This window comes from Octopus bimaculoides, chromosome 19, assembly GCF_046866305.1.
Source record: "Octopus bimaculoides isolate indiv1 chromosome 19, ASM4686630v1, whole genome shotgun sequence".
Lineage (NCBI taxonomy): Eukaryota > Metazoa > Mollusca > Cephalopoda > Octopoda > Octopodidae > Octopus > Octopus bimaculoides.
Window position 1 is genome coordinate 25133761 of NC_142946.1, and position 26411 is coordinate 25160171.

General features: G+C 32.5%; 1 protein-coding gene across 1 annotated transcript in view; it reads right to left on the reverse strand.

Moving 5' to 3' along the window:
• Positions 1–26411, reverse strand: part of LOC106883718 (uncharacterized) — a 102424-nt gene that overhangs the window by 27078 nt on the left and 48935 nt on the right. The window contains 16 exon segments of the mRNA XM_089337826.1: positions 245–376; positions 379–436; positions 1793–1984; positions 2247–2344; positions 3220–3300; positions 3435–3743; positions 5041–5163; positions 8961–9042; positions 10018–10089; positions 10298–10396; positions 11384–11446; positions 14892–15023; positions 16485–16571; positions 19548–19610; positions 22116–22190; positions 22652–22732. Coding sequence (XP_089193952.1) covers positions 245–376; positions 379–436; positions 1793–1984; positions 2247–2344; positions 3220–3300; positions 3435–3743; positions 5041–5163; positions 8961–9042; positions 10018–10089; positions 10298–10396; positions 11384–11446; positions 14892–15023; positions 16485–16571; positions 19548–19610; positions 22116–22190; positions 22652–22732 — 1747 coding nt within the window.

The window sequence follows — 26411 nt, forward strand, 5'->3', positions numbered from 1 at the left end:
TTTGTGACGTCCTGTTCCCACATATGCATGTAAGTATGTATGTATATATGCATATATATATATTATTTATATTATTATATGATTGAATGCCACGCATCCTTTTCCAAGTAAGTATATATATATATATATATATATATATATAAATTTATGTTGCTTAAGCATTGCAATGAAGCTATAAGGTGTTACTCAGGCACTCAACTATGAGCCTACTGCATTGAACCATTCAACTCATGCTTGCACCTACGATGATGATGATGTTGATGATGATACCCTTTTTGTCCAGCAATGCCAAAGGCAGGAAAACCTGGCAAACCACGTTCTCCTTTATCACCAGGCAAACCACCATAAGACTCTCCAGGAAGACCATCTAAACCAGCAGACCAGGTGAACCTGGTAGACCATCCAGACCATCAATTCCAATACGTCCAGGAACTCCCTAATCATAAGATAAAATTTTGTTGCAACAGTTTAAGTAACCAACACTAAGTAGACTGTCATTTATTATTTTAAGTTTATTAAAAGTAACTTTTGAAATGAAAAGACAAAAAGAATGGAAGTCACGTGTTAGAAGCAAACTACAGATAAATGTAAATTGCAAAATAGTTAGAGAAATTGTTCCCCAATTACAACAGATTTTTATTTCAAACATGAACAGGAAAGTAAATTTATAAAATCAAACCACATACCAACTGGGGGTTTAAACATATCAAATAAGATAAAAAATGTAAAAGACATGAAAAATACTGATAAATCTGTTTTTATATTACCATATTGTTCTCAACTTTAGTTTAATCTGAAGAAATCTTTATATTTAGGATATCTTATCAATTCTTCAAACATGCTTTATTTTATAAATTTTTTAAAAGAGAATCAAAGAAGACTAGCTGAGTTAGAACGAATGTAATACTTACTATATATAAATGAAGTAAATTAGGTAATTCAATTACATCTTTAGAGAAAATAAGGTATTGCATACCTTGGGAGAAAAATGCTCAATTTGGGACTTTGTTTCAATGTTTTAAACTGGTAGAATCAAAAAAATCTTTTATTCTTTCTATTATTATTTTATTGCTCTATAAAATGATTAAACCTACACTGAGTTAAGTATTTAGATCAAATAAAAAAATGTTTAAAATACTTCACATGAAAAATATAAAAAATTAGGAAATATAGCTTGTTAGAAGCAAAAATAATAAAATAAAGATGTAGGAGCAATGATTGAATCTGGTGATATATTAAATACATATCCAGATCAAATGTGACCTGAAAGCAACAACTTAAATGCTTTTAAACTTCATAATAAATGTTACATAAAGGAGTAAATACACTCTATTTAGAGTCATTCATAAATTGAGTTGTATATCAAATACCTAACTTAATTCAAGAATAACACTGAATAGTGTATCAACTTTCCAATTTAACTTCTGAGAGAAACTATAAAAACATTTAGGAAGTTGCCTTAAATTAACACATTTGTGAACATATGGGTATGATTTAAGAAATAATATTGAGAGAATCATCTCATTATTTTCTTATGACTAAGTAGATAGATTATTTGGGCATAGTAGAAGTTAACCGAATCAATTAAAGTATATTAATGATACTTAAACCATTAACTCCAAACACACAAAAGGTAAAAACCAGGACTTGAACATAAATGGATAAAACTAAGTGCTATAAGACATTCCTTCTGGTGTTCTACCATTTCTGGCTACTCATAATTTCCCATTACACACTTATTATTCATAATATTAGTAATACTTCTTGAAAAACAAAGTAAAAGTGTAATAACCGTTTCTCCAGGATATCCAGCAGGGCCTGATCGACCTCTAAAGCCAACATCTCCAGATTTTCCACTTTGGCCATAAGCTCCAGGGATTCCAACATCACCAGGTGGACCTTTACTTCCTTTTACATAGACATAATCACCTTTTTCTCCTTTTCTTCCTTGTAAACCTACTGGACCTGAGAATCCTCTTGAACCCTAAGTATGAGAAATGAAAGGCACTCAGAAATATATTTGAACTAAAGAACAGAACAACAAATTTTTTTTAATCTCAAATTTATCATAACAGAAATAAAGAAATTTGGATGAATTCTTACATAGCATTGAAATACAAAAGACAAATTTCTTTATGCATTTTTAATTGAAAACAGATTTTTGTAAGTATTTTGAATAAAACTGAAGATAATGATTACATCCCATAATTTGTAATTTTTCACCAGGTAAATTTGTAAATATTTACCTTTTCACCAGGAGATCCAGGTAAGCCAGGAATACCAAAATACCCCTTCTCTCCTCTAAGTCCTGGAAGACCATCAGGCCCATCAAAACCAGGACGACCTGCAAAAGAGAAACATATTTAATATTTGAAAGGAAATTAAATAATTCCTATAATATCCAGAACATACCAGCCTAGAAATGGCTAGATCTAATCACATAATTGGATAATATTCTTGCAGACCAAAGGACAGAACTTGTCTCAATAAATAAACATTATAAGTTTAAATACCCCATTCATTTAACTATTCATGTATAAATTATAATAACAATGTGAGCAATAATATTATTATCAATAAAAATATCATAAACAGTTCTGCTACATTATTTTAATGTCAAAAAGAACTTTTCTATTCTCAATATTGATTGCTAAAATAATTATATCAAATTGATGTAACCAGATCATTTGTTTATTTAACTGAAAAATATAGTGTGCTGTACACAATGTAACCACACAACAACCTATCATCCAATGAGAAATGTCATTCTTTACTAAATTTCTATATACATTATAGGTATAACTCAAAATGCTGAAATAAAGAAGATGCAAATGTATTGGCCATAACAGTATAATTACTAATAAATAAAACATAAAAGAACACCTAAATTTGTGAAGAAAATTGTCTTTTAGTATTGAACTTACTCTCATAAATGAATTATACTCTATTTTCACTTCTTTCATTATTATATAAGTCTTGTTTCCAAAGATTTTATGCTCCACTTTGCATTATATTTGTTTTTCTCCTCCAATATATATTTTTGTAGTAGTTACAAAAATCTGAGTTTTTTATTTTTGTAAAGTGATTCTTTTTCTGAAAACTTACTGCTTAAACAGTCTCCTAATAAATAACATTTATCAGCTCAGAATACATGCAATCAATTTCATTTCCATTTATACTTTGAAGGGAAGAGGTTTTAAAGATAATATCAAGCCATACCGGGTCTTCCAGGTTCACCAACTTCTCCCTTAACTCCAGGATATCCAGACCTGCATAATTCACAGTCCTCACCACGTTCACCTACGATTCAGAAAATATAAAAGCAAAAAAGTAAATAAACAAGCAATACAATAAAATATACAACATGAATAAAACAGATTGCTACACAATTACAATATTTGCCTTCTTATAAATAAATTCTAAATGAGTCTTACCTTTTCCACCATATGCTCCAGGCCAGCCACGATTTCCAGGAGCACCCCTTTCTCCAAAATCTCCAGGAACACCTTTTTGACCAACTATTCCTATCTTGGGACCAAATCCATCACCAGGTGGTCCAATATCACCAATATTTCCTCGAATACCAGGTGCACCTGGAAGGCCATTTAATCCATCTCTTCCAGGCACACCAGACTCTCCTGGATTTCCTGGATAGCTATCTCCAACTTCTCCTTTATCTCCGACATAACCAACACTTCCTCGTAGTCCAGGACCACCAGGGACTCCATCAGCACCAGGTAAACCTATCAAACACAAAAGCCATTGTAAGAGAATATTCTAAGACAATAATACATTGTAAGATTTTCCTAAGCACAGTCTTTTGAAAATAATTTAAACATCAGTATGGGATTCATATTCCATGGTAAAATCTGATTTATTTCATTTGATTTTCATATAGAAGGAATAAGTTTTGAAAGTGTGATCATAGAAGGGAAATGTTCAAAGTTATGAATATAAAAGACTTGAAATTTCAGGTAGTGTTTGAGCAGTGATCAAGATAAAGAGAGGTTACAGCCTTTTACTTACAGCAGTTTTACTTGAAGTTCATATTAAAACTAAATTATGAATGACTGATAAAAAAAAATCTTTAATTATACCAAGGATATTCAATAAGGATACAATTTCTAAATTTTATAAAACAGCCCACTGGGAAACTCTATTAAACTACATTTTGCAATTATCATTAGAGAGCATTAAATAAAATAATGACCATATTCAGTTATAGGTCTCTTATCATTTTTTGTTTTTTTTTCTGAACAAAAGATTTTAGATTCAGTCTCAGTGCACATCCTAGTCCCAAATACATTTTCATATCTACACACTAGACTAAATAAAAAGTCCTGTTAAATGTGTGAAGTTAATATTCACATGAAAAAGTAATTGTTTGTATTTAATATTTGTCTTGATTAATCAAATTCATATGTTCGGTCAAAAATACTGGTAGCTTCTTATAGTATTCCAAATCACTATCCTGTTTTGTAGCCATTTATAATTGTGTTTCAAAGGATTTCAGCCATATATTCTTAGTATTTATTGGGAAATGTTCATTCCTTTCAACAATATAGAATATAACTTTTATGTCATCTCCATTAATGATAAACAAAGGCACTTTATCTTCTTAACAAGCAATCTCTATAAGTCGTGGTTTAATATTGCTTACCTACTGAAATATTTCATATAATATATGATGAAATAAATGTTTAAATGGTATATTTATGAATTATAAGATACTTTAGAAAGAGTACTTTGTAAACAAATCATTCATAAAATATGCATTTAGCTGTCTCTATATGATGTGTTAGACAATCTATATCTCCATAATCCATTCTGTGTACCAAACAAAAATGAAAAAAATATCTATACATAATCACAGACAGATTCAAAACAAAAGTGAAGTAATGTAATTTTCACCATTATTGTGAGCACATGAGATTACATCTAAATGTAAAATTTTGCTTAAATAGTTTATTATATGTCTTTGGGTCCTCAGAATTTTTGAAAGCAGCTATCCACATCCTAGGTAGTGAAAAGAAAATTTACCTGGGAAACCACGCTCGCCCTTAAAGGAAAATCCATGTAATCCTTCAAGCCCAGGAGGACCAGGTAGTCCAGGAACTCCAGGCATGCCTGGGAAACCAATTTCACCTCTATCTCCAGTTGGACCTGTTGTGGGAAAATAGAAATACAGGAAATACATACTTCATGAGTTGATATATATTTTATTTAGAAACTTGCAAAGAGCTTATTATAGGCAAGTGTATGTATGTGTTTATCTATCACTCTATCTATCTATCAATCCATCTAACTCTTCCCCTCTCTCTCTCTCTCTGTGCATGTGTATATATATATATATATATATATATATATATATATATATATTATTCAAAAGAATTCCAACTCTGTCTGTTTTTTATGTTTTATTTATATTCTTATAAAATTAATGTGGGATATAGAATATGGAATATATAGTATATATAGTAAAATGAAATGAAGTATTGAATGTCTTATTGAATAAATGAAATATTCAAATATTTCATTTATTCAATAAGATATTCAATACTTCATTTCATTTTACTATATATACTATATATTCCATATTCTATATCCCACATTAATTTTATAAGAATATAAATAAAACATAAAAAACAGACAGAGTTGGAATTCTTTTGAATAATATATTCCTCTATACACTATCATACAAACCCCCTTTTTTATTTTATATATATATATTTTTTTTTCTTTTCAAAGTTTCAGCTCAGAGCTGCGGCCATGCTGATGCACCTATATATATATATATATATATACATAAATGGCAATTTCTATCTGTTTGTGAATTTGTTACTTTAACTCCTCCGAGACTATCCAACCAATCTTGATGAAACTTGACACATGTGTGGGGATTATGCCCATGTGATCACTTACGCACTGGAATTTTGAAAAAAATCGATAATTTTTAATCAGCATCAATTTTTCAAAGATCAATAGGGCATTTCAATGTCCTATTGATTCCACACGTATTTATTTGTATTATTGTTTCATGAATGAATTTGCTTGTACCTTCTATTATCTGTCTATGTCTTGATTTCATTTTTCTTCTGAGAGAAATTAGGCATTGTAATGGGTACTGGGAATATCCCCACTCCCAGGTACCTCAGCTAGTATATATATATATATATATATATATATATATACACACACACACACACACACATATGTACATATTTATGAGTGTGTATGTGTGTGTTTGTGTATGTATGCATGTATGTATGTATGTATGCATGCATGTATGTGCACGTGTGCATATGTTTTACAAAGTTTTTGATTTACATCAGTATATTACTACTGCAAAAGAAAAAAAAAAGATCAAATTAAATGATTTTCTTTTTAAAAAGATATTGTTAAAAGGGTGTTTGGTTTCTTTTTATTTCTTTCTGTTTTATTTTCTTTATGCATGACCATGCAACAGCTTCACATCATTCCTTCTACATTTATTTTCACCTGTATTTAGTACTATTTGCATTCTGTATTCAAAACTTTTTGAAATTAGCATTGAGTTTTTTAATTGAAAATTCTTTCATTGTTTCTACCTTGACCATCATCCTCATTGTATGCACATTGCTATTTTAAATTTACAAAGGTTTTCTTCATTGGTGTCCCAACAAATAAATCATGCAATTCTCTGGCTTTATTCTCCTCTATTTTAGTCACTCCTTAATGTAAACTAAATGATTTCTGTTCCAGTCTCTGTAACTTCATCCTTGATTCCACCAAAATTACTTGCAAAGTGAAAAATTATATCTTTCCAAAACAGTTCTCACATTGCCAGCTATTACCTCATACCATGCATTGATAGTATTTTCCAGTATATTCTTTATTAAAGTTCCCCCAAAAGATTAAATGCATATTCTGTTATTAGATTGCTTTTCTCAATAAGCTTTATCATTTACATTTTAGCCATCTGGGACACCACTTGGAAGAATTTCAGTTGAGTGAATTAACCCAGTATTTAATTTTTTTTTTTTTTTTGCTAAGCATAGTGCTTATTCTCTCAGTCTCCTTTGCCGAACTGCTAAGTTATGGGGATGTAAACACACCAACACTGGTTGTCAAGAGGTGCTGGAGGACAACACACACAAACACACACACACACACACACACACACACACACACACACACACATTCACATGATGGGTTTTTTCCAGTTTTCATCTACCAAATCAACTCACAAGGCTTTAGTCAGCCTGAGGCTATAGTAGAAGACATTTTCCCAAAGTGCCATGCAGTGGGACTGAACCTTGATTTGTATAAATAGTCGGTCTTGAATATTGTTATCACCTTCAGCTCTATGGTTGCAAGTGATATTCAGTCATAAGAATACAATCTTAGCATTTAAAAAAAAACTCACCAAGTGTAGTTGTGAGACTAAGGCACTTGAACAAATTTCATAAAATTATAAAACCTAAATTTTAGATTTTGAATATCTCACAACTTTTGGACAGAAATTATTCATATTAAATAAATGTTGTGTTGACTGATATTTTCTATTAGACTTTCAATAAACTTGTAAAAAAAGTTACATGAGTTCTTTAACATCAAATGGATTATGAGATCTAAATGAATTTTAATTTTACAATAAAGTTCTTTAAAATCTACATAGCTATTGAAAAGACTAGCACATAGGGTCTTCAACTAACTTTGCTTTGAGTACATCTTTTATCAAGGTAAACGAATGCTTTTTATCCTGCCCTTATTCGCAACATTTCAGTGTCCATGTATCAGTGCATCGTATGCCACATGTATACATACTCCTTTAGTTCTTCAGTTTGGTCACTTCTTATTTTTATTTAGCTTTGTGCTATGCCTATGGATCACATGCATTTTGTTCTCATGAGGTATATTTTAAGGGCTACAGCTAGGCCTTGGGTGTCAGCATGGTCTGCAGTTGATCTGTCATTTGGCAATGAGTATGATATCGTCTGTGAATTGGAGCTGTATTAGTAGCTTACTGCTGGTGTTCATGTTATCTCACCAAATTCACTGACAAGGAGCTATAGTAGAAGACATTTGGTCAGAGTGTCACATAGTGAGATTGAACCTGGAAACATATAGTTGCAAACTTCATAGCAACACAGACATGCCGGTGCAGATATATATATATATATATACACACACATGAAAGTGCATGGCTTAGTGGTTAAGGTGTTGCACTCATGATTGCAAGATCATGGGTTCGATTCCAGACCAGGCATTGTGTTGTGCTCTTGAGTAAAGCACTTCATTTCACGTTGCTCTGCAGTGATTTCGACATCTGACATGTGACACCCAGCTGCACCTGTACAGGTAGTGTTGATCTGATGGAGGGAGTGAGCTTATGTCTACACAAATATTTGATCCCTATAAACAAATCATCTGTGTGGTTGTTCAGTAAGGAATTGTTGAACCCTCATACATTGTCTAATGATGGAAGAGTCCATCATCTTCATACACACACACATGCATGCATGCACTGTATATATTTATATATATATATATATATATATATATATATATATATATATATATATATATGTAGGAGGATCACTTAATTATGATTTTATTCAACATATTCCCCTCTCAGATTCACATACTTATTGCAGTGGTCCTTCAGTTTTTTTAAGCCTTGTAAAAGAACTCAGAGGGTTGGGCCCCCCAACCACACCTTTTGCAATACCCTTAAAGCCAGGAACTTTTCAGCACCCTTCCTCCCTCGTTCAAGATTTTCTCATGTTTACACTGCTATTGGATGATATATAGAGAGCTTTTGCATATTGATAGATTTATCTCAGGATCATAGAAAATAAGTAATTTGAAATATGTACATGAAAACAAAAGTGGAAGAAATGTTTATGACTAGAGGGAAAACGGCAAAAAAAAAAAAAATTGAAATAGAAATTGTGTGAAGAATATATTAACTTGTTTACCTCTTTTTCCAGATGGACCATGGTATCCACGGGGACCTATAGGACCACGTTCTCCTTTCACTATGATTACCTCTCCTGTCCCCTACAGAATGAATTTTTAGAAGAAAAACTTCTCAACATTATAAAGGATTATTAAAATGTTTGAAAATATATTTGAATTGTTACACACAGAAATGTGAAAATCATCAACTTTCAAAATCATTGTAATGAGAATGGTTTGTTATGAAAATGGACTGTTGTTTTTATGCCTAAGGTCAGCTCGCATTAATCAGACCAATGAATAAGGGCATTCTAACTATAGACCATCTTTTTTATTAATATTATACATCTATTGTATCCACCCTTTAAGACAAAATTGTGTGATTTAAGGGAGGGCTGGCTGCCATTTCTTGCTGGTTAAGTGACTACAAAGAACCCCCATACACATACCCACCCACTCAGTTAGTATACCATGATAGTTATGTTATTGCCTTTATTGTTGTTATTTGACCTTAGGTTAACTTTGATCAAACAGACCTATAATTAAAAGCATTCAAGCCATGACTTCACCAATCAAACAACACATTATCTAATGTGTCTTAACTTCTTTTTAAGACAGTTGAATGTACTCAGAGGGAGATTCAATTTTTTTTTAGCAAGCAGATTAATCATGTTGAGGATTCCCTGTTGACTCATTTTAATAGTGTTAATTGAAGGTGGTGTTTAGATGGATAATTGTTCAATAAGCTCAATCAAATATAAGCCTGTAATCTCTTCCATAGAGTATCAGTAGAGTAGAGTTTTTTTGTTTTTTTTTTGGTGGGAAGATCCCAAGTGATATTACAAATATTTTTACATTAGTTTTGCTGAATGAAATGCAATCAGTATGAGTAGTTGGCTTTTATATATGTACCTTTTACATGTTTAATTACAATATTCCCAATGAAAACTATTACAGACAAAAATGGTGGAAGGAATGTAAAGGTAAAAAAATATGTGAACTTTTTGAATTATAAGAAAAGAAATTTCACAAAATCTTCATAGTTAAAACAAATCAAGCAGTGTTTGGTGTACTTACAACTTTGCCTTTTCGACCAGCCCCACCAGGAAAGCCTTTAGGTCCACTGTAACCTCTTTCTCCTTGTTCTCCCTGTAAAGGTTGACAAAATATTAGCTTTTAAATATTGAAAGGCAGAAAGAAAATGTTTAATGTATTAATATGCTTCCTTAACAAGAAAGCTTCAGATGTATAGAATAATATTAACCAATACATATGTTTATATAATTTTGTCACACTTAACAGTGTGAAGAATTTCAGAGGATCACTTAGATTAATAAATATAGAAAGAAACACTTGCCTTAAAGCCATCACGTCCTTTAGTACCAGGATAGCCTTTATCTCCACCAAGTCCTTTTGGACCAGCTTCTCCTGGACTTCCTTCTTTACCTCGTTTGCCCTATAAATATACATTTTAGAATGTTTATACTTCATATTTGATGTACCTAAATAAATGTGAATTCAGTACATATTTAAGGAATACATTAAACAGAAGACTTGTTAAAGATATATATTTACCTGTGCATTTACTATACTATTTTTCATTAAGGATTCAAAGATCTGTGCAGTCTATTAGACTTAAAAACAATAATTAAATTGTTTAATTTCTATTCATTTGAAATATTTTAAATTTAATGTTTTACTGTAGCTAATTTAGAGGTTATTATTTTAGATATTAAAGTGAGAAACAAATTTGTATTTCCAATTATGAAATACATCTAAAAGGTTTCTTTAAGTGATTCCATTTACACTTTTGTAAGAATGTAAAAAGTATTTAGCATTTAGATTAGACAGTGGTTTGTTCAAAGACAACTATTCTACAGGAAATTTTCTTCCTATTTGGCAATTTCACGGCCATATCCAAAGAAAAAAGACAAAAGGATTCTTTAGAAGTTTTGATTAATACTCTTTTACTCTTTTACTTGTTTCAGTCATTTGACTGTGGCCATGCTGGATCACCGCCTTTAGTCGAGCAAATCGACCCCGGGACTTATTCTTTGTAAGCCTAGTACTTATTCTATTGGTCTGTTTTGCCAAACTGCAAGATGACTGGAACGTAAACACACCAGCATCAGTTGTCAAGCAATGCTAGGGGGACAAACACAGACACACAAACACACACACACACACACACACACACGTATATATATATATATATATATATATATATATATATACATATATATATATATAACGGGCATCTTTCAGTTTTTGTCTACCAAATCCACTCACAAGGCTTTGGTTGGCCCGAGGCTATAGTAGAAGACACTTGCCGAAGATGCCACGCAGTGAGACTGGACCTGGAACCATGTGGTTGGTAAGCAAGCTACCTACCACATAGCTACTCCTGCGTCTAATATTAAAGAAATCAAATTAATTTGCTTACCCTTCTTCCTGGTGGGCCTTGACCACCTGGGAAACCTTTGGGACCAGGAAAATTATCCAGACCCTGCCAAAAGTAAGAACATAAGACAATTAAGAAAAGAATGGATTTTTGATGAATAAAATCAATTACTAATAAAGATTATATAAATCAAAATGTAACAATTTTTTTCTTCTACAAAATTCAAAGCCAGTCAAATTGAGAGAAAGAAATTAAACGTTGATTCTGTAATTGTTTAATCAGTAAGCTGACAAAATATAATTTTGAAAATATATTTGATGTAATTTTTTTTAACAGTTGGACATCTTTTTTAATACAGCTAGTTAAGAAATTTTAACAACTAAATTTAGCAAGTTTAACCTTTATCATGCAAAATAACTAGAAAATTACTTTAGAATATCACAAATATAAACAGTTAATTTTATCAATGGTTTTATGTAAGGTTGTTGAAAAGTGTTCACTGGTATAAGCAGCATCTTTTTAAAATCACATAAATATTGTTGTTGCTATTAATAATATTAGGTGGACATACATTTTGTAAACTAATGTATTCCATAATTTATTCAAAGTTCAGTGTGTCACAGTGCAGAATTCAAATTCTGTTTGGACTGAATTTGGTTTTCAAGTCTCCAAATCTTCATAGTCAATAAAATAAATACCAGTAAAACAATGGAGACAATTCAATTGACTATGTTGCTTTATATACTAAATTAACTCAGTATTTCATTAACAGAGATCATTATTATTAATGCAGTAGATCCTGCTTTATAATCCACTGATAATAAATTCACCTGCTTAATGTATCCAAAATGGGTTGGGACAGAACTTTTACACATTAAATCTTTCATTTAATAAATCCAGACCATCGCTTATAAATCCGATTGTCGTTGTTTCTTCCTACAGTGTCAACAAGTGTTAGTGAATGAATAAAGTGTTTTGTTTTTCTCTCTTAAATACTGACAGGTAAGCTCCAGCAGCCACAGCCAGCCAGCTGTCACGTGGTACACTCCATCATTCAAAAGTAGATCAATAAATATGTAGTAGCTGGTGGTGGCTGCTGGAGACTACCACGCAACCCTGTCATTCATGCAAAAAAGTAGGCTCCAGGACATCTCTTATCAAGATTATGAGCCATCTCATTGGTTTCAGTACCGCATAACAGCTGACTGGTTGTGGCTGCTGGAGCCTACCTGTCAGTATTTAAGGGTATAAAAATGTGTCATTCATCATTCATGCAGAGAGGCAGACACACACAAGTTGTTCAAAATGCTCAAAATAAAAAGAGAGAGGCAGGACAAATCCATGGCAGAAAAGATTCAATTCTTAGAATGTTACAAAGCTCTTGGGAAAACAACTCAGCAGGAAGTAGCACAGAGTTTGGGAATTTGAAGAGGTCTGCTCCAGAATTTGCTAAGAAATGAGGATGACCTTCATACCAAAAAACATAATGGCTGTTCATCAAAGAGAAAGTGCCAATGAGAAGGAAAGGACCAACAGATAGACCATGCTCTCTATGATTGGTTTCAATTTATTCACTCAAGAAATATTCCCGTCAATGGCCTGATCTTAATGCACAAAGGCCAACACCATTGTTCAAGCTACTGGACAGGATTTTAAGGCATATAAAGGTTTGTTTTACCATTGGCAAAAAAAGACATTGAAAATCTTTTACAGTTCAAGGTTAGCTTTGTAGTTCACTAGTTCACATTTTTCTCTTTAGAGAACACAAACTAAACATTTCATACTTTGCAGGTGATGCAGCTGAAGCTGACGTTGATGGAGCCCATCAATTTCATGAGACAACCATGCAGCTTCTGTTGAAATCATATCGGCCTCAGGACATCTACAAATGCAAATGAAACTGGGATCTACATTTTTCCATTATCAGGGAATACATATGTCAATGAGAGTTGCAAGAAAACTGTGAGGGGCTTTAAGACAGCAAAGGACCATGTGACCTTAATGGTAGCCTGCAACATGGATGGAGACAAAGAAAACTTGCTCTTAATAGGAAAGGCTGGTTTGCCAAGATGCTTCAAAAATGTCAAAACACTTCCAATTCAGTACGACTTTTCAACCAATGCTCGGATGACAGGAAAATCTATGGAAGTTGACTCTTGGGATCGTCATTTGCAGGAATCTGGAAGACAAGTGGTGGTCCTCCTTGACAATTGCTCTTCTCATGTTGTCATCGATGATCTCAAGAATATCACTTTAAAATTTTTTCCTCCCAACACAACATCAGTGCTGCAGTCCTGTGACATGAGGATAATCAAGACTTTGAAAGCCTACTTCAGACATAAAATGCACAAGAAGATCATTGATGTTATGGAAGACACTGTACATGAGATGTTTGCCCAAGATGTTGCAAAGTGGGTCACCATTTAAGATGACATGTACATGTTAAGCGTAGCTTGGAAGAAGATCTCTAGCCAGACATTCAAAAATTGTTGGACCAAAGCTGGTTTTGTTTCAGTTGAAGGATCAAATGAAGCTATAGATGTCAATGAAGATTTGATCCTGCCTTCACCGCCAACTGGATTTACCAAAAAGCAATTCAAGAACTGGTTGTCTGTAGACAATGGTGCTGTTATTGCTCAGAGATCACTGAAGAAAAAAAACTAGATGAGATCATTCATGACATTCGGCAATCTGAGAAGGAAACCTAAGGAGATGAAGATGGCAATTCCGACATTGATGTTGATGAAAGAGTTCCAGAGCCTCCAACAATGGCTGAAATAAGGCACTATCTCACTTGCTTAGAAAGTGGCCTTGAAAGTTTTGATTTCTGTAACATGAATCTTTTTAGAATTCTTAAGGAAAAAAGTTAATGCAGAGTTGCAAACGAAGTGTCCAGCAAAGCAAACAACACTCAACAAATTTTTCATGCAATGACATTATTTATAATGTTTTATTTGTGTATTTGCATATGTCTATAGTTTAATAAATATACACGTTTAATCAATTGGTGAATTTTGCTCCTTCAGTTAATAAATCCCTCATTTAATAAATCCAAAATAAGCAGTCCCAAGATGCATTTATAAAGTGGTAGTCAACTCTCAACCATTCCAGTCAACTCCTTGCTTTTGAGTTTCAGTTTGAACTTTTTATTTACATCAAGGAAAGTCTTCCACAAAAGTGTTCAATGTAATGGATTTTTTTTAATGCCCATTGCCTTGAAAAAAACCATCTCATGGTTACTATTAAAATCTCAGATCACTTGTCATGTGAGATATCTATCCTCTTCATACTCAGTCAGCTTCTTGCTGTCAGTCATCATTTAATTTTGACTTCTCCAAATCCCAACAAAAGGTTCCTCCTTACCTATTTTAGCTGCTGTTGATACTACCAATAATTCAACATTAGTAACTTCAGACCGAGTTTTCATTGGTAACAAATTTCTTTGTTTTGACCTAAAAATTTGTGGCTTGATTCTTCAGTAAAGTGTTGTTTATAACCTAAACAAAAACAAGTTTTATGTAATAAAATATATAATTATTTTGTTTTTAACCTTTAGTCCACGTGGTCCTTTTATACCAGGGTCGCCGGCATATCCACGTGGTCCTTTCTCTCCCTGAAGGCCAGTGTATTCACTTGGTTTTATTACTTGACCCAAATTCTGGCCAGGCTCTCCATCTGGGCCCTTTAAAAAAGAATAGTAAAAATAAAAGTAGTTACCAAGTACATTTAACAGCCATGACAAAGTATAATTCCTCATCTTAAAGACAAATTACTGAACATGAGATGAACCCACAGGTTAACTGAGAATTTAGGAATATAGTCTATAGCATACGATGTACTGAGGGACAGTGCAGAAACAAGACAACATATATTGGGGGTACAGGTAGGTAAACACTGGCAGGAGCTCAAAGAGGAGAAAAGATTGTCAGTGCTCTACCAGCATGTTTAGTTAGAACATAGAGGCTTGGTTAATAACATAAATGTTAAGGTATTATCAACACATACAACAAACACAACACTTAGACAGATTACAGAGGCCACACACATAGTAATGGACAAACTGAGTCTGAACAGAAACACAAATGGACCAATAACACCCCACCACCACTACTACACTACGCAACACTATGACTAAAGAGAGAATGGGAAAAAAGACACAGATACAAACAATATAATACATAAACCTATATACACACAAAAGACATACATACCTAAATCGAAATGGAAAGAAAAATAGTGAGATAGAAAAACAAAATAAACTAAATAAAGGGCACAGATACGAACAGTAAGCGAACCCATATACATACAAAATGCATACACAACACACAGACATGCTACACACACACACACACACACACACACACACACAATGATGAAAGATTTCCAGACAAATGACATAAAATAAAAACAATAATAAAATAGGTCTGAAGTGAGGAAAGAATATATAGTGCGTGTGTCTATTTAGCAAGAAAAAAAAGGAAGAATGACCATCCTGAAATATAACAATATCTGTTTCAACACATGATTTCTCATCAGGAGTCTTGCAAAACAAATACATAAATGTAGTTAAATCATATTTTGCATAATATTTTATAACAATAAGTTACTTCTTAATTCCATCAAGAATTTTCTTTACAGCCAAACAAATTTTCCTATTATAAATAAAAAATATTTTATATTTTATCTTCACTTTAAACCAGTAACTGTTGAGCTCCATCTACATTATTTTAAACTTACTTCTTTAGAGGCACTAAATTCAGATACATAATAAGGAAGCAACAATCAGCAATTCATCTTTTGTACTCTGGCTATTAGTACTCAATGCATGATTCCATTTTTGATCTCTCCAATTAGGATTTCAGATCCTCAAAACAGAATGAAAATTGTTACCACACAAAAAATAATTGATTTTTTCCTTAATTTTCTACGTCACCTTGACCTCCTCAGTGAATAATTCTAATCATTCTTTTGTAAATTTCATCTTCATTTAAAAACAAAGCTATATAAATAATGTAGTCACCTCAAAGCTATAATGACATATTGATCTCTTAATTTTTAGAAATAGGAATAAAATGAAATTTTAAAAGAAATTCTAAGCATTTGTACCAATGTATTATTAGTGTATTAATTTCAAGATATTTACCGGTTCACCAGGGTCGCCTGTTACTGCTTTACCATCTTCACCTCTGGGTCCAATACTACCCATTACACCTTTTCTACCTTTCACACCCTGTTAATAAAGATGGGATTTCAGGTAAGATTTCAATAGAAAACAAAAAATCATAATTTCAGTTTGATCATATATCAATTTTGCAGAAATGTAAAGGAATCTGTTTGTAAATGCATATAAAAGTACCTGCTTTTGTATGTGAGTCTGTATATGGCAATATATATTTATTTCTGTATCCTTTTCTAAGTGTGTGTACACACACGCACACATGCACACACACACACACGCACACACATATACATGGTACAACAAATAATGGAAATACCACTTTTTATTTAACTATATTCTACTATTAGAAGTATGACAGATTCATAATTGTTCCAGTCTGTATATATATCTTCATATGTATTGTGTATGACTTGTATTTCATGATAAAGCCCTCAGTTTTTCTTTTCCTTTCTTTTTCTGCTTTTAGCTATCTTACTAATACTAAAACTCTAGAAGATGTTTGTTTGTTCTTGAAATATTTCAGAAATAGCATATTATATCTTAATCTTTTTACATATATATTTTCATACTTACTTTAAGCAGTACAGTATGAGGTTTTGTGATATTTGTACCTCTATTTATTAATGAAAACGATTAAACACAATTTTGTTTGTTATTTCTTGACAAAAAGAAACATGGTTTCCATGGTGTCAACACACATACAGAATACACAAACAGATAATGAATGCCATGGTGTGTGAATCAACACAAACACACATACACTATTTGTGACATATACACACAGTCTTTCTTGTTTTTTGTAAACTTTAAGGCTTCTCCCATCATTTTAAGTGCATAGTGCAAAAATAAAACAAAAACATTGGCCAAGATCGGTACTGAATGGGGAAGGGGGAAGCTGGGAAAAATTCATAAATTAGAATTTTTTTATTTTTTCACCGAAAGGCATCTCCTTTGTTTTTAAGTGCATAGTGCAAAAAAAAAAAAGAAAAGAAAAGAAAAGTGGACAAAATCAGTCTGGAAGGCAGAGAAGGGACAATTCATAAGTTTGCAAAATTTTTTATCATTAAAAAGTTTCTCCCCAGCAGTTAAAGGAGTGGTGAAAAACAAATTTAAAAATCCCTATCAACATGGAGAAAATCCCCCTTACATGGGTGTGCTATTCTGAAAGTCTGCCAAGGTATTCTATTGTGAAAATTATCCAGCAATGACAGGATATTCATCTAGTTTATATTTAAATAAGTTAAAATGCATGACCTATCTGATTTTCAAAGAGGATAAATTGTTGGAGCTCAGTCACTAAAACTGAGAATTGTTTAATATTTTGAGAGGTACAGTCTCTAAAATCATGTTGACGTTTTAAAACCAAACTCAAACCAGCTCTGGTATACATAATTCTTGGTGGATAGAGAAGCAAAGCTCACAAACAAGGAATCACAGAATAGTGGAACATACTGCATTTAAAAATGATTGAACTATAAATGCAAAAGTAAAAACAGAGCTAAGCCACTCCGTTGCCAACCTTGTATCAACCAAAACCACTTGTCATGAACCCCATAAAGCTGGATATTGTGCTCCTGTCCTCTATCAACATCGATAAGTGGAAAAAATGGTGTCTAGACTATCAAAAGTGGTCATCATTCACTCTTTCTCCTAATTTGGGATAAGTTTATGTCTGGAAACAACCCAAAGAAGCCTTCAACCCTGGCTGCTTGGCCCCTACCATGCAAGACAGAGGGTGTCTTATGATGATTTGGACAATTATATCATGGAATTCTCTTTAGTTGTGCTACATGGCAGAGGTAATGCTAAGATTTATCTGAGTATTTTGGCTGTTCATATCCATTCTATAAACATTGTTCCCTGATGGTAGCACAACTTTCAAGGATGAAATGTGTTGATTTACATGGCTAGTATTATCCTAAATTCATACAAAGGGCACAAACATGAAGTAGACAACTTGGTTTGGTCCCCACAGTCACCAGATTTTGATATAATCAAACATTTATAATGCATATTGGCACAAGACCCAAAGTACCACTTCTCTGAACCTTCACTACTGAAAGAACTAAAGCACATTTTACTTGAACAATGGTTCAAAATTCCTTTTAACAATCCTTTAGAACTTGCATGAATCAATTCTTCAACTGTGGTTGATGCCAAAGATGGACCAACTTTGTATTGAATAATAAGACTTCCATTTAACAAGATGTTACCATTATTGTACCCAACCCCTTTATGTATTTGGTTGACTAAACCCATCAAGGTCAATGAAGTCAACTCAGTATTTATTCTATCAGGCTCTTCTTGCTGAACTACAAAATGGTGATCTGTAAACAAATCAACACTGGTTATCAAGTAGTAACACACACACACACACACATACATATATTCATATGGTGATTGCTTCATCTTCACAGATGATCGCTGTCCCCTCGTGCTTCATTGTTATCAGTGACATTTCTGACTTTCCATCCATGACATCTCAGATGACTATTCAGTCCCATTGCAGATCTGCATGGTTTGAAGCATAGATGACAGACAAAAGTTGTAACTTACTTTGCACTTCCAACTGGTTAAGTTTATTGTCATAGGACATTCAGTAAATAGAATGACAAACAGTAGTCACCATAAAGAAACATGGATACTGTGACAACAGCTAGGAGTTCCTCACTTCAAGTACTTTTACTGACTAAGTATTTCTGCATCCCTATGTTCAGATGGAACATCATCAAATATGATATTTAATCCTGTGGCAAGTGCTATCACACCAAGTCACAGTAGACGTGAGAACACTAGTAACTGAGACGTTGTTCTTCACTATTCAAAACACTGGAACTCTTAAACTAAAGCTCCACAACTGAATACTGACTAAAGTCATACCAAAAATGCAAATGTAATGAAAAATTATTCTTCAGAGTTATGCTCTTTTGCTGCAAATGTCAAATGTTTCTCATTTCATGTACACTTAATCCCTATTCATTCATTGCAGGGGAAAGCTACATATTATTGTGCTTAAAAGTTACCTACCAAAGGACCAATTATACCTGGTGGACCTCTGGCTCCAGCAAAACCACCAAAACCAGGAACACCCTACAAACAATGTAAAATACCAATTTTATAAGAATTACAGAGTGTTAGTTACAAAATTCTTAATATTTTATTGTAAATTGAAATAGAAAACATCAATACATATAAAAGAGTAGTTGTTGAAATTCATAATATCATAATATCATAAACATCATAATATGAAAATGGATACAATAAGTAAAAGAAAATGTTTAATTACAAAACTTGCTTAACAGTTGTTCAATATATTTAGACTGACAACAATCACCAGCACATCTTTGCCACCTTCAGTCATGACTGCTTTCCAGAGTACAAGTTCTCAAAATAAAATATAAACTTTGATAATGCAAAAGCAACAGATTCAGTTGTTTTTCTCTTTCTTAGAGGGTGTTTTAATGAAATTTTCTTTATACCATAGTTATACAAGGATGGGCAGTACCCAGGGCATAATCCATAGCTTCCAAAACTAAGTGGCAAAAGCTAATAAAAACCATGATTCTTGGATTCCTGCAATAGGAAGCAGTTCAATATCATTTCAAGTTATCTTCAGACTAGAGACTTAGTCTTATTGCTTGCTTGCAATAGGGTAAACTATGCTAAAGGCATGCAAGGACTGGGTGACGGTGTTAAAGTGGACTAATTTAAATCTACCACCAAGAACAGATATAATCCATCTGATAAGTATCTGTGCAGTTTCAGTGTATTCAATTACATATCCCCAATGGTTTATGTTGTGAGATTGAACACTGAAATATGAGAATGCAAAGGGAATTTCTTAAATACACAACCATGACAGTGAGTAAAGTAATATTCTAAAAGAATGCATTGTAGGTTATAGTGGAAGATGAAGAAAAACGGTAGTGACTATTATAACTGATGCATAAAAGCTGCCAGAGTGTGAGTATGAGGTGGGTGCTGAAAAGTTCCTGGCTTTGGGGAAAAGAAAATACAGGCGGATCAGTTAATTATGACTTTATTCAACATATTCCCCTCTCAGATTCACAGACTTATTGCAGTGGACCTTCAGTTTTTTCTAAACCCTATAAAAGAACTTGGAAGATTTGGCCACCAACCAGGCCTTTTGCAATACCCGTAAATCAAGAACTTTTCAGCACTCCCATGTAGTGTAAGCACAAGAGTGTAGGGCTTTGGGGAGGAAAGCTGACTGAACTTTTGCTCCCCACTCGCAAAGATGTGCATATTTAATATACATATTAAGCTTTTTGTATTTTCCTTTTCTATATTTAAACTATTATCACATTGATAAATAATTTTATTAGTATAACAATGTATTATTAGGAGCAGACATTTTTGTCATTATTTATTATGATAGTCACAATGAAAAAATCCTTTACAGGATAATTTTAATAATTTTAATCAAATTATAAAGGCCTTTAAATAAACTTTATTTCATAATAATACACCCTGATTTGTAGATTAACAGTCTCATAATGATTTAATTTCATTAAAAAATCATATAGTATGTTCTTTTTATTACTACTATTATAATTATTATTTTCCACCGAGGCCAACTTTGCCTTTCATCCTTTGGGGTCAAGGAAATAAGTACCAGTTGCACACTTGGGCTTAACATAATCAACTAGCCCCAACAACCAAAAATTTCAGGCCTTGTGCCTATAGTAGAAAGGATTATTGTTGTTATTATTATAATTATTATTATTATTATTATTATTAAAAAGGAAAGCTAGCAGAATGGTTAGCATGCCGGGCAAAATGCTTAGCAGCATTTCATCCATCTTTACATTCTGAGTTCATATTCTGCAAGGGTCGACTTTGCCTTTCATCTTTTCGGGGTTGATAAATTAAGTGCCTGTGAAATACTGGGGGTCAATGTGATCGATTTACACACTCCCCACAAATTTCAGCCCTTGTGCCTATAGGAGAAAGGATTATTATTATTAAGGCAGCAAGCTAGCAGAATTGTTAGTGCACCAAGCAAAATGCTTAGTGACATTTTGTCCATCTTTATGTTCTGAGTTCAAATTCTACCGAGGTCAACTTTTCCTTTCATCTTTTCAGGGTCAATAAATTAAGTACGAGTGAAACAATAGGGTCAATGTAATCAACTAGTCCCCTCCTCACAAATTTCAGGCCTTGTACCTATTGTAGAAAGGATTATTATTATTATTATTATTATTATTATTATTATTATTATTATTATTATCATCATCCTCATCATCATCATTCAGTCAATTGAGAAAAGTTCATCTAGAATCTTTCTCTGATTTCATGACAACAGCATTTTCTTATTTTGATGGCTTGGCTTATGAACATTGAAATATCATATGACTGACATTTTATAAGAGGCTTAGATATGGCTGATCAAGATCTTTTAACAATGATAATGAAAATATTCTTTAAACCAACTTAAAAACTGGTAGAATACTCAACAAAATTACTTTTCTTTTAGTATTTATTGACGTTGACAAAAAAAACAAACTGAATTGAATGTATTTCATAAAGAATATTGAAAATAAAAAGAAATTCGCTCGAAAGAATAATACATACTGGAAATCCTTGTTTTCCATCTTCACCTCTGTCACCTTTCATTCTGCCAATAAATAACAGTTCACCAGGCTGGCCCTAATTTTCATGAATACAGAATAATATTTCATATCAAAAGCACTATTTCTGATTAATTTGTTAATATCATGTAAATTTCTATACAGCATTATTTGTGTTGGTGTGAATAGAACTAGTATGCTTAGTGTTTGCAAAAGAGATTCAATTTGAAATATGGATAATTATTTAATTATTTCAGAATATCATTAAATACTTGTATTCATTACATTTTTATGGAAATCTTATATTTTCAATAACTACAAGTGAAATGTAGATTATTAATCAGATATTTAACTATTTGTAACTATAAAAAGAAAACCTAGAATAATATATAATCTAATGAATTCATGATAACTATTTTGACATAGAACGATCATAAAAAACATACTTCTCATTGGATATAATCATATTACAATATTCAAAGTATCATAATTAAATATATCACGATAGAAATAACTAATATTGTTTTAAAATAAACCTACCTTAATACCATTTAAGCCAGGTAAACCAACCTCTCCAGGGCTACCAGCAATTCCAGGCCTTCCAGGTTTTCCATCATGACCCTAAAAGAATTTTTTAAAAGGGATATTAATTAGACCAAATGTTTATTCAAAACTATCAGGTTTAACAAATGACTTTATTAATACAGAAAAATCTATTGATTTCTTTTTCTATGAGAAACTTATAAACCACTTGCTGCCAATTGAAAGCTCCACATAGAGCTTTCAATTGGCAGCAGGTAGAGGTTGTCAGGAAAGAATGTGCGCAGAAAAGAAGCTGATAATTTTTAACATGCTACCATAAAACTGCTTAAAGAACCAAGAAATACTTAGTAAATGTAATAATTTGGTTCTAAATATAATGACAACTAAATTCTTAAAAATATCCCTAGTAAAATCTATCAAAGCTGCTACTTAGATATGAGCAGTCATGTATAAATTGCATAGCAACCCACTTTCTTGTTTTAGCAACACTTAAATTACTCTCCTGATGCAATATTTCAAATATATTTTATGACAACACTGCTTTTCTTGAGTGTTAATGATTTTACTTGCTAATCACATTGAACAATAAATAATTCATTTATTGTTGTGCCCTTCCATTGTTATACCCCTCTAATGTTATGCCTCTCTATTGTCATACCCATCTGTTGTTATACCCAACTGTCGTTATACCCAACTGTTGTTATACCCATTGTCTTAATAGATTTGTGACTGCCACTGTTGACTTCTGCCACCATCTTTGAATATCAGTATTGTTGGGGTATATATTCTGGGTGTACTAAGAGAATGCTGCATGTGCTCACACACACACACATACACACAACAGATGGTGAATTCATTATAGATATTTGGCTCTCTCGATAATATAATGACATTTCATAATGGAAAACTCATTTTCTGTTCTGTTATGAAATATAGTGGATGTAGTTTTGTCAAAGCACTGCTTACTGACAGCTAGTTTTATCATATACTAGCTTAAGTACCTAGCATTGCTCAGAAGTTTAAAGAACGTTAAAGGAAATAAATACATTTATTCTGATAAAAAATATTTGTTCAGAAAAATTCTATCAGATGATGTGAGTATAAACATAGTTATTAAAACAAATCCTGAAATCAATCACAGTTTAATTTTATAGAACTTCTAAATATACAATGCTGAAGAAACCCAAACAAGTGAACATGGCTATTCCTCTTAGAGAAAAGCACTAGAGAATGGAAGCAATGTATCAACAGAAATGATACTTTCTTGTACTTCTTTGTTTTTCTCATCAATGAAGACAGCCAAACATTCAACAAGTTGCTGTCCACTCGAAATATAGCCTACAGATATACTTCACTGCAAACACTAAGTCCAACTGGCACAAAATCTACAGCCTCTTTCAAACAGTACTAGTATAAATCCATTGCAAAAACATCCCACCATATCATAAGTAGAACAAAAAGCAAAGGAGACAAAAGACCAAAGTGCTTCTACTATTGAAGGCTAACCTAACATACATTTTGACAATGCTTTGATAATGGAAGATGGTATATTGTACATGTCAGTCAACATGAACATATCTTTGTATGACTTTTCTATAAAGTATGAGGTTCAAATTCATTTCAAGATCCTTGGATAGTCAACAGAGAATTTTGCATCACTTATAAATATATATTTCAAACTTAGATTTCTGGATAGTGATGCCCAGTGGGTTACAAGATGGTCAAAAGGTTTTCTATTTCAAAGAGCCAAGGGATTTTGGGTTCTTTTTGCCTCATCACTAAAATGCTTTGAACCATCTAATCCACTTCAACTTGGGTCAAGTATTAGGATAGCATTACTGAAAATTTCAAGTATCAAGTGTAACAGATGTACCCCAGTATAAAAAGGGGGGAAATTTACAATGGAGCCCTCATTAGCAATCAGAGGAACACTTTTGAAATTGTTTGGTTTAAATTATCTGTTAATGTGTGTGTGTGTGTGTGTGTGTGTGTGCATAAGTGTGCATGTGTATGTTACTATACCTATATGTAAATACACATACATGTATCCAGAGAAGGAGTTGGAAATGTACTTAGAACCTTTAAATAAGGTATATTTACATTTACTTTCACTTAACCAGTTTCATAATACCATGATTTTCAAAAGTAGTGTGAAACAGAGTTAGCTGGTGTTATATCTGTGTGGAAAAGAACTTGACTGACTCTCATTCAATGCCATATGGCCAAATGATAAGAAAAAAAAGTTCACTTTGCAACCACAAGGTCTCAGTTTTGATCCCACTGCATGGCATCTTGCACATGTCATTCTCTGTTGTCTCCAGTCACCCCATATTGTAAAAGGGAAACCAAGTGCACAAAAAGTGTTTAGAAACCCATCAGATGGATTATGCCTGTAATTCAAATGTACAGCCTTAACACTCAGTCATTCTGCCTAAAAATCACAAGAAGGATGTTCAGCTACTTATACATTGATTCAATGAATAAATAGTTCAGTATAATTAATCAACTGAGGCTACATCGTTGAGCATACATACATGCATACATGCCTGCATACATGTATGCATGCATACATACATACATGCTTGCATACATACATGCATACACACATGCATATATGTATATATGCATACATAGATATGTACATGTATGCATGCATACACACAAAGAAACACATACACACACAGATACATATTAATAAACACACACACAAAGAAACATACATGCAAACACACACACAAATACATATACACACACACACACACACAAAGACATCTTCATACAAACACACATACATACAGGATTTGACCAAAAAGAACTGAACTTTAAAATCAATGCACCAGCCAGCCAGTGCAGCATGGTTGAAACTCCAGAGCTATATGTAGGCAGCCTTGTTCTACAGTCTAATAATAATTACATCACATCACATTCATTCGTCATCAAGCTATACGTGACAGAGTGAATACATGCCTCATTATGTGGTGATTTATTGCATATTGAACAATAATTGATTTGGGTGGTCAGCATTGTGTAGAATTCTGTTTCAAATTGAGAGATGACATTGCAAGAGGCCTATGAGGATGATTATTTGGGAAGTATACAAAGCTAAGATTGGTGCCAGCATTTCAGATTGGGAAGCACAGCCATTGAAGGCTTGTCTCATATTGTAAAAGTGGTTGTTGTGAGTTGTGAAGAATCATAGATTTGACTGTCAGTGAACTTTTTAAAGAACTAAACAACTACAATCACTCCCTATTTCAATAAAATACCTATTTATTTTGCTTTCATCCTTTGGAATGACACAAACCTTGCTAATATTAATTTTCTATTCACTGTGTCTATGAATATATATATTTTTTTCTTTAGCTCAATTCAATGAGAAAGGTTCTTAGCAATGGCCTGTATGCTACAAGGAGCAACCAAATTTCTTTTGAATCACTCAGTCTTAACAAATTATGTAGTCTTATACATATATATATATATATATATATATATATATATTGTCTGAAAAAAGATCAAGGTGGTCACTGCAAGAGCATTTATAGGCATCGTGCTCCCATCTTGGTCATGACGGCTAAAATAAACTAAAGTATGCCCACTAATGTCAACTTTACTATGAAGAACTAAAGATCTTCATAATATTGATCTGAAGCTAAATAATAAATTATATATTCCTAGAAATAGTATGTCACTAATATACTATATTTCTTAATGACTATATAAACTTTTTTCTCTATTATAAAATGCAATTTTAACAAGC